The following is a 10,047-nucleotide window of genomic DNA, read 5'->3' on the forward strand; positions in this document are numbered from 1 at the left end:
TAGTTCTGCTTGTCGCTAGCATGGGGACTTGGGCAAGATACTGCCCCCTTCTGTGTCTCACTGTCCTCTTCCGGAAAATGGGGGCATCAGCCAGGGCCTGGGAAGACTTCTCCCAGCTTGGACATGCTTCAGGGCCCTCGGTGGGGAAAGGTGGGGGTGCGGGGATGAGGATGGGGGATGGGAACAGGAAGCCCCTTTGGCCCTGGAGGGAGGGAACCCAGCCACACTACCCTCAAGATGCCACTGGCTCACAGCACAGACAGCCTTTTCCTGGAGAGGGACAGAAGCCCAAGAACCAGTCTTTGTGAGGTGCTGGCCCAAAGGAGCCTGGGCATGGCTGGTGCCCGGGACCTCCTTTCCCTCTCCCGGAAGCAGCCTGGTGTGCTGCCGCCTCGTGCCCCCTGCTCCTGTGGGGCAGGGAGAGCGCCTCCAGGCTGTGCAGGGCGGGGCGCCAGCCTCAGAGCAGTTGCTGGCGTCTGGGGAGGAATGGCTGATTTTATGGGCCGGTCCCAGCAGCAGGACTGGAGCTTAAGAGGAAGACTGCACGGTGATGTGCAGAGCCTCAAGCCGCTTTCCTCCGGGGCCCCACTGTCCTGTGTGACGGGACCCCTGGGGCCTCCGTGTGCACCACATTTGCCCCAGGACAGACCGGAAGTGCTATGAAGCAGCTCCCGCGCACCTGGCACCAGGCAGATATTTGCCCTGCTGGCCCCAGGGGCAGATGGGCACCCGGTACCCTAGGGCATGCTGCCCCAGGCAGGAGGCTGGTCTGCCCGTGCCCCCTAGGAAGGTTCTGGGACCCCTCTGGGCCTCTGTCTTCCTATCAGTCCCTCTGATGGGCGTGGGGGTTGGGGGCGGCCCTTCGGCTGCCACCCCCTGGCCTACCCTGTTTTCTCAGAGGGCCCCTCGGAGGAGGCAGCAGAGGAGAAGAGCTTCCAGTGCGAGCTCACGGTGGATGACGTCATGCCTGCGGTGAAGACGGTCATCCGCTCCGTCAGGTGAGCCTCAGGCCCAGGTGAGAGGCCCTGCCGGCCTGTCGGCCATGGCTGCTCCCCATCCAGGTCTGCTCTCCTGGCCAAGGCCGCCTGGGGAGCAGGTGGCTTGTCCCTGCCAGCAGGCCTCAGTCTGGAGAGCCTGGCTCCCTTGGGCAGTGGGTGCGGCTGCCCCACAGCTGGGCTCCTCACAGGTGCAGTGTCCTCCCAGCCCCTCCCTGCTCTGCCTCTCTGCTGCCCCCCCCCCCCGCTGTCTCTCGCTGTGTGCCCCGCCACCCCCCCCCCCAGCTGTGGTTCAGCATCTGCCCATCTCGCCTCACTTGCTTTCCCCTGCATCTCAGGGTCTCTGTGTCCTCTTCCTTTTCTTCCTGGGCCTCTCATTCTTTCTCTCTTCCTCTCCCTCTCTCCCTCCTTGGGTGTCTTGGCCTCCATCTGTCTGCTTCCCCAGGACTTTCTCTAGAGCAATGCTTTTCAGACCGCAGCTCGAGACAGTCTGAAGTCAGCTTAGTGAAATCCACTTAGTGGGCGTGGTCAGCACCACCCAGGGGCCAGCAGAGCAGTGCTAACGAGTATTTGGGGAGCGAGGGCAGGCCCTGCTCCCCTAGCAGCTCTCACCAACAATCAGAGTTCACAGCCCCTGTGCTACCGGGCTAATGCCACGGCACCTTCAGGCGCCTTAAAACCAACCAGCCTCCCTGCGTCCCTCCCACCCCCTTCCCTCCCTCCCTCCCTCCCTCTGGCGGCGATGGGGAGCCGGGGGAGCCTGGTGGGAGCTAGAGAGGCAATGTGCCATGGCCTAAGCAGGAGGTGCTTTGGGGCTGGACAAGCAGGTAGCTGGGAAATGATCCCCTGCTTGAAGACGCCGGTCCCTCTGAGCCGCCCCTCCCCCTCCTCTCGCTCCCGCCTCCCCCCCCCCCCCCCCCGGGGCAGGATTCTGAAGTTCCTGGTGGCCAAACGGAAATTCAAGGAGACCCTGCGACCGTACGACGTGAAGGACGTCATCGAGCAGTACTCGGCGGGGCACCTGGATATGCTGGGCCGGATCAAGAGTCTGCAGGCTCGGTGCGTGCGCCGGCCCCAGGCAGGGAGGGGAAAGGGAGGCACGAGAGGTCGGAGCAGCTGGCGCCTGGACGGAGTCCCGAGCGCCCCCTAGGGGCCACTGTCGGCACTCGGGGTTCCGGCCTGAGCAGGTCCCCCGCTAAGGCTGAACAGCCACCCAAGGTGGGTCCTGTGTGCCAGCCCCGTTGGTCGCATGCCTGCGGGCTTGCTTTAGAATGCCTGTGTCCTGGTCCTAAAGTTATTCGCCTAAAGGAATCACGGACTTCCCACGTCCCAGGCGGAGAGACATACTGTCCTCAGTGGCCAGCTCTTGCCTCTGGGGCCCTCCCCATGACCACAGTCACACCTTGCCCCTCTCCTCTGCAGGCCTGCATCTTCACGACCCATTCATTCATTCATTCATTCCCTCCAGAAATTGAGTCACTGAGCCTTCACTGTCTGTAGACGGTGGGCACGGGGAGGGGAGTAAAACAGAGGATGGGGCTTTCATTCCAGTGGAAACAGAACACGATGAGCAAAACAGCTGTCCCGCAGATGATGAGTGCAGCTAAGGGGGGAAATAAAGGTTAGAAATTACGGTTTGTAATTTTAGATGGGGAGCTGACATCTGAGGAAAAATGGAAAGGGGTGAGAAAAAAAGGAAGCCAGATGTGAGGCTGCTTGAAGAGTTTCCAGGGGGAACAGCAGGTGCAAAGGGCTTGAGCTGAGCAAGGTGCTGGAGTAGTCTTTTAGCAACAGCAGGTGGGCCAGGGTGATGTATTGGGCAGAGAGAGAGGCAGCAGATGAGGTCAGAGGGCTAACAGCACTTAGACTGTATAAAAGCCCCATTGGCCACTGCAGAGACCTTGGCATTCCTCCAAGATGAGATGCAAGCTTTGGAGGGCTTTGTGCAAAGGACTGATAAGATCTGAGCTATGTTTTAAAAGGACCACTCCCAAGTGCTGTGGTGAGAATGGTGGATGCAGGTGGATCAGTGAGGAGCCTCCTCCAGCCCTCCAGGCCAGAGGTGATAGGCACTAGGGCCAGGTGGGAGAGTGGTCAGATCTAGATACATTTTGATGTTAGACCAACAGTGCTTTCTGATGGAGCACAAGAGAGCCAAGGACGGAGTCCTGGACATCCTTAGCTAGAGCAAGATGCAAATGGAGTTGCCACATAGTGACAGGGAGACGGCAGTGAGCGGAGTGGTTGTCCATCAGGAGCGTTCATACAGCTAGGTTTGTGATGCAAGCGTCCAACTGGAGGGCTGGCCTGGCAGCTAGATACGGGAGTGTGGAGTTCGGAGGAGAGGCACGGGCTAAAGAGAAAGATTTGGTATCAGCCGTACAGAGAGGAATTGAAAATCGTGGCACTGAAGACAGGACCTTGTGGGTGGAAGGAATTGGAGAAGAGAGGTCCAGCCATGAGCACTGGGGTCTGCAGGGTTTGGAAGTTGTGGAGAGAGAGGAGGAACCAGCAAAGGGACTGGGAGGGAGAAGGGGAACTGGGGTGGGGGTGGGGGTGGGTTTGGGAATCCAAGTGAAGAAAATGTTTGCGGGATAAGGGGCAATCAGACGTGTAAAATGACAGCTGAGAGGTGAGCTCCAGCCCACAGCAACATGGAGTTCATCTGGGAGCCTGACGCCGTGGCCCCGGTGAACTGGTGGCCGTGGAATCCTGACTGGAGCCCGGGTGAGAAAAGGGGCAAGGAACTGGAGGTAGAGCGGAGAGAGCACTTTCCAGACTTTTCCTTGGGAAAAGCAGAAAAGTGGGGTGGGATCAGCTATAGACTTGCGCACCTTATACGGACGTTCCCACGTGTCTCCCCATTTCCCACTTCTCCTCCGTCAGGCTCCCGTGTCCTGCCTTTGCTCAGCCAGCTCCTGCCCAGCCCAGCCTCGTAGCCGGTCCCTTCCTCCAGCGCAGGCTCTGGCCCCTCAGCGGGCAGCCCAGCGTTCTGGTGGTCCGCGCCCTTTCACAGTTCCCTCTGCCCGCAGGGTGGACCAGATTGTGGGCCGGGGGTCTGCGGACCGGAAGGCCCGGGAAAAGGGCGACAAGGGGCCCCCGGACACGGAGGCGGTGGATGAAATCAGCATGATGGGGCGCGTGGTCAAGGTGGAGAAGCAGGTGAGTGCAGGACGGCTGCTCGCCGCGGTCGTGGAGCTGGCCCTCCGCCGAGAAGCTCTGGAGGGGCGCGGAGACCACACAAGGCGAGGGTGCGCTTCCCGGAGCCGCAGGCCAGAGCACCCACCCGGGAGGCCCCAGCGGGCCCACGAGCCCCGAGCCGCAGAGAAGCCCCGCCCCCAAAGGCTGGCCCTCCCGCTAAGCCCCGCCCCCGCACTGCCCTGGTCTCAGCTAAACCCCCCCTAAATCCCAGTTACACCCTTCAGTTGCGCCTCTCAGTTATCTCCTTATCTCCCGGACCGATCAATCACAAGTAAAGGTCTCCCCGGGACTCTGCCCCAGCTTCCCCGCTTCGTCCAGTGCTCGGTCCAAGCTCCGCCCTGCTCTGTAGTGGCGCGGGTCTCCCCAGGAGCCCTGCCCTGGCCCCGCCCGCTTTCTGCGCTCCGCCCACAAGTCCTGCCCCGCTCAGGCCCCGCCCCCGACCGAGCCTTGGTCCGGCCACGCCCCCAGGTGCAGTCCATCGAGCACAAGCTGGACCTGCTGCTGGGCTTCTACTCGCGCTGCCTGCGCTCTGGCACCTCGGCCAGCCTGGGCACCGTGCAAGTGCCGCTCTTCGACCCCGACATCACCTCCGACTACCACAGCCCTGTGGACCACGAGGACATCTCGGTCTCGGCACAGACGCTCAGCATCTCCCGCTCGGTCAGCACCAACATGGACTGAGGGGCTGCTCGGGGGCGGGGCGGCTCCCGGGCCCGCCTCCCGAGGCCTCGGACTCCTCTCTTACTTGAACTCGCTCCCCCGCGGGGAGAGGCCACACGCAGTGTTGAGCTGCCTGGGTGGGCGAGATGCCCCCACCTCAGGAGCGCGAGGTGCCAGGCCGCACGGAGGGCAGCGCCGCGGCCGCCGCGCGCCCTCGGGGGCCCCCCCAGTGCCCCCTCCATCAAGGCCCGACGCGGCTCGCCTGGCCGAGGCGCCGCCCCAGGAGTGGAGTAGGGCGCCGGGGGCCCTGGGCCCTGACCCAGCTTCCAGCTATGCAAGGTGAGGTCTCCGGCCTGCCCTTTGGACAGAGCAGGGAAGCCCTCCCGCCAAGTCCCCACCCCGCTCCGGGGGTGGGCCCGAGGTGCCCGCACAGGTACCCACAAAGCACAGGACCCTGCTGCGTGGCAGGTGGGCACCATATATGCAAACTATGTTAAATATGCAACTTTGAGGACCCCCATGGGGTCCCTCTGCCCCTCCCACTGGGAGATGGGCCCCCAGCAGTAGCTGGTCTCAGGCTGCTCAGCCATGACCCCCAGCCCCATTCTTTGGCTTATCACCCCGCCCCCACCCAGCATGGGGCCTGTTTCTCCCCGCCCTCTGCGGAAGGCAGTGCCTGGGCTTTTCTTCCCCTCTGCAGGTGTGGCCTCCTAGGGGCTCCCTCCTCCAGCTGGGTGGCCACTCCCCTCTGGCTCTCCAGATACCACCGACAGCACAAGTTTCTGTGTTATCCCCTAAGCTCCCCCACGATGCTCCAGGGATGGGCACACTCGGGCAGACATGCACAAAGCCCCTCATGCTCGTGTCACACCCTTGGCCACCCGAGCACAGAGCCGCGCAGTCTCTCCCAGCCTCTGCAGCTGATGCCAGGGACGGGCCTTTTAGGTGACACCCACTCAGAGGAAGACGCCCCCCCCCCCACCAGTTTGGGCAGGAGAGGGAGCTTGGAAGCGACCCCTTGTCTCTCCAGACCGCACCCCAGAGCTCTCCCAGTGCCTCTTTTCAAGAAGCTCTTCTCATTGGGCCAGGAGCCCGGACTGCTGCCTCTGCTGCCCCCCAGAGCCCACCTCAACACCCCCCACAGCACAACTCAGGCTAGGCCTCTGGGGTCTGCACACCACCGCAGACTCTGAGCTTGCCCCCACTGCTGCAGTGCCTCCGGCTTCGGAGAGAACAATACTGCGTCCAGCAGCTACACCAACAGAGAGGCCGGCAGGCGCATGCACTGTCTCCCTCCTTCACGCCCACTTCCTTGCCACGGGCTGCCCCTTGTACTGGTGTAAGCCCCCATCCACTCCAAGGCCCCAGCACCATTCTCATATCCCTGCCTCTTTGCTCCTCTTCTGCAGAGCCATTGAGGGTGGCAGGAGGGTAAGGGGGAGTGGACGGATGGTAACCCTCTCGGAGGTGCCCAGGATCAAGGGGCTGAGGCCAAACTGCCTGCATCTCACACTGGGGACTTGCATGCAACAGTGCCAGGGCTCGAGTGGGATCTCGCTCAGCCCCATGGTGCCCCGCCTCTGCCCCAATATGCCCTCTGCATGTGACCGTCATGCCTTGGATGACGCTTGTCCTGGCTGTCCTCATCTGCATTGCACTGTCCCCATAGAGCCACCCCTGGATGCCCTCAGAGACAGAGCTGCAGAGAGGGGCAGGAGACTCGGGTTACCCTATGACCAAAGGAGACCTGGGAAGAAGCCCTCCCTCCTTCCATGATCAAGGTTCCCTCCCCTCTCCCCCCGTTCTTGGATATTGCAAGTACCTCACTTTGTTAACTTATTAACTTATTGGTTTCATTAAAGTTTTCAGTAGGAAGTGGTTGGTTGGTCTCAGTTTTTTTTTTTTTTTTCATAGGCTCCTGGTTTGGAGTGGAGACAAGGAGATTTGGATTAATGAGAACTCTTTGTCTTAAATAGCAAACCCCATGTGGTTTAGGCAAAAAAGGAAACTTATTGGCCCAGTGTACTAAAAAGCCAGGAATCCGTCTCCTAGTTGGGTCTTCCTCGCAGGCAGGTTGACCTCTCATGATGACCAGTGCAAAGTCACTACCACTTTCCTGATAGTTTGTGTCAGTCAGGGTCCAGTAAGGATGACAAAAACAACACTAGGTTTTTCGCCGAAGAGAACTTGCTAGGGATAAGGGGTTATGTTGATGCAGGAGGGCTGAGAGACCAAACAGAAAACATAGAGATGACCTGGAGGGAAAAAAATGACAGCAGGAAGCAGCTGCCACTCCTAGAGCTGCAGGAATACAGGAGGACATCAAAAAGTCATGGAAAAGGGAGTTAAAAGGGAAAAAAATAGGGGCAGGTGTTTGGCCCAAGGATTAAGATGCCTGCATCCCATCTACATCCTAGGAGTGCCTGGGCTCAAGTCCCAGCTTCTCATTAACGCACACCCTGGGAGCCAGCAGGTGATGGCTCAGGTACATGGATCCCTGCCACCCATGTGGGAGACCTGGATGAAGTTCCCAGCTCCTAGCTTCAGCTTGGCCTAACCCCAGCTGCTGCAGGAAATTGGGGAGTGAACCAGCAGATGGGTGCTCTCTGTCTCCTTGTATCTCTGCCTGTCAAATAAAAAATAAATAGAAGGCCGGCGCTGTGGCTCAACAGGCTAATCCTCCACCTTGCGGCGCCGGCACACCGGGTTCTAGTCCCGGTCGGGGCACCGGATTCTGTCCCGGTTGCCCCTCTTCCAGGTCAGCTCTCTGCTGTGGCCAGGGAGTGCAGATGGAGGATGGCCCAAATCCTTGGGCCCTGCACCTGCATGGGAGACCAGGATAAGCACCTGGTTCCTGCCATCGGATCAGCGCGGTGCGCCGGCCGCAGTGCGCCTACCGCGGCGGCCATTGGAGGGTGAACCAACGGCAAAAGGAAGACCTTTCTCTCTGCCTCTCTCTCTCTCACTGTCCACTCTGCCTGTCAAAAAATAAATAAATAAATAGATAGATAGATAAAAAAAGATAAACCTTATTTCTCAATATAAGCTTCATCAAGTTCAAGACACCTTTGTCAGCAACATTACCAGGCAGTTAGTCCATTTCTGGAGAATGAGAGTCCTGGGAATTTTACATTATTAACTGAGGGACAGTGAGTGCCCTTTTGAGACCTTTTGAGGTCTTTTGAGACTAGGAGACAGAAGTCAGAAGGAGGCAGATTGGGACTGTAAGGTCGATGCCCGATGGCTTGCTGTTGAAACTTGGAAGGTTGTCCCTGTCTGATGAGAGGAACGAGCGGGAGCATGGAGGAGCAGAAGCCCCCCTGGTGAAGCTTTCCCTGCACTTCTCCATAAAGCTTTGGCTAACTTTCTCATATCACTCTTCTATAAGCAGATGGTATTGCCCTTTGGCCTTTCAGAAAGTCAACAAGCAAAATGCTTTGAGCATCCAAGAAAACCAAAAACCAAAACCATAATCTGTGGCCCTAGCCTTTGCGTTCGATTGAGCCATTTTCACTTCCCAGTAGCCGTTACTTTGGTTGTGCTTTATCGTCAGGATTGTACTGAGAAAGCCCTGCTTCCTCTCCTGTTAACAATTCTCGGAAGACAGGCTTCAGGACCTTGATCCCGCTGGTTTGAAACTCCTATGCATGGGAAGTTCTGCTCTTGTGTGCAGTTGAGTTGGGCGCAGCAGTTTTGGTGCCCACTGAGGGAAAATGTGCGGTACCTAAAGTGTGCAGTCAGCATTGAATACGCTGAGCCGCTCGAGATGCCTGTGGTGCTTACCTTTTGTCTCTGTTGTTAATCATCAGTCCTCTCCAGTTGGGGCAAGGAACAGATTCATCTTTTTCTCAGAAATGGATGCGCTGGGTCTGCCACTGCAGGTTTCATATTCGACTTCCTCTAGTCCCTTCTTAAAATGAGTTATCCATTCGACACCTGTGGATTTCTTTGGACACTGCCCCTGAAACTCTTCATAAAGCGTCAGTGATTTCACCATTCTTCCACCAAAGCTTTGTATACATTTGATGTTTGTTTTCGTGTCAAATTAACAGGATCCATGTTGCTCTGATAGGCACTCCTTTCAAATGGCTGTCATCCAAGTACTTAGACTAGATCCTACTCAGACATGTCATAACAAGGTAGTATGAGTTTATTTTGGTGCCAAAACCTGAAATGCATGCATAATTCGATCATAAGAGTAGAGAGACCAGGGTTATCAGAGCCCTCTGCTTGTGGAGGAGGAAGCCTGTGGTGTCGGGTCTCAGAGATCGGAAAGGAGGTGCCCTTGGCTGGGGCTGGGCCCTATTAGAGGTTTGCTGGGGATGCAGAAAAGAAGTTGGAGATGGGATCAATTGTTGCCACGTGGCTGTTGCTGGTAAGCCTAGGAGGTGCAGGGAGGAGGAAACCTTCACTTCTCCTGCCCTCCAACCTCCCTCTAGTGCCCCTCGCTGTCAGAGCCAGCTGACAAGGGGGTAATGTGGTCTGCAGAGCTGTAGGCACGTGTCAGAGTATGGGAGGCTACACTTGGAACTGAAAGGAAATAGCCTAATAAAGGGGTGCAGATAGGATCCACACACTCCAATCCACCCAGCTAATAGGACAAAAGCATCCTTCATATAAATGATGATGCTCTAACCCTCTCCCCTCGGATGCCGAAGACACCTGGTCCCATGGGCTATCAGCTGTATCCAGTCCCAGGAGTTAGGCACTGAATCCACATCTGGATGATGTTTTTTTTTTTTTAATAATTTTTTTGACGTTTTATTTATTTATTTGACAGGTAGAGTTACAGACAGTGAGAGAGAGAGAGAAAGGTCTTCCTTCCGTTGGTTCACCCCCTAAATGGCCGCTATGGCCAGAGCTGTGCTGACCCGAAGCCAGGAGCTGGGTGTTTCCTCCTGATCTCCCACATGAGTACAGGCGCCCAAGCACCTGGGCCATCCTCCACTGCCCTCCCAGGCCACAGCAGAGAGCTGGACTGGAAGAGGAGCAACCAGGACTAGAACCCAGCGCCCATATGGGATGCTGACACCGCAGGCAGAGGATTAACCAAGTGAGCCATGGCGGCGCCGGCCCCTGGATGATGTTAATTATTCCTCTAATGCATTCATAATCCTACTTGCAAAACTAGTTAGTGATCACTTACAGTCTTTATGCAAAATAACAAGAGAAAAGGACAAGGAAGGAAAAG

The 10,047-nt window shown here is 57.7% G+C and overlaps 1 protein-coding gene across 2 annotated transcripts in view; it reads left to right on the plus strand.

The window, feature by feature from the left end:
• KCNQ4 (potassium voltage-gated channel subfamily Q member 4) overlaps positions 1–5,034 on the plus strand; it is a 49,913-nt gene extending 44,879 nt beyond the window's left edge. For both annotated transcript variants that reach the window (XM_062193281.1, XM_062193282.1), the window contains 4 exons: positions 899–998; positions 1,923–2,054; positions 4,028–4,157; positions 4,665–5,034. In XM_062193281.1, coding sequence (XP_062049265.1) covers positions 899–998; positions 1,923–2,054; positions 4,028–4,157; positions 4,665–4,877 — 575 coding nt within the window. In that variant the 3' untranslated portion in view covers positions 4,878–5,034. The remainder of the gene's footprint in view (positions 1–898; positions 999–1,922; positions 2,055–4,027; positions 4,158–4,664) is intronic.
• The last annotated feature ends 5,013 nt before the right edge of the window (positions 5,035–10,047 follow it).

The sequence above is a fragment of the Lepus europaeus genome, chromosome 5 (assembly GCF_033115175.1).
Source record: "Lepus europaeus isolate LE1 chromosome 5, mLepTim1.pri, whole genome shotgun sequence".
NCBI lineage: Eukaryota > Metazoa > Chordata > Mammalia > Lagomorpha > Leporidae > Lepus > Lepus europaeus.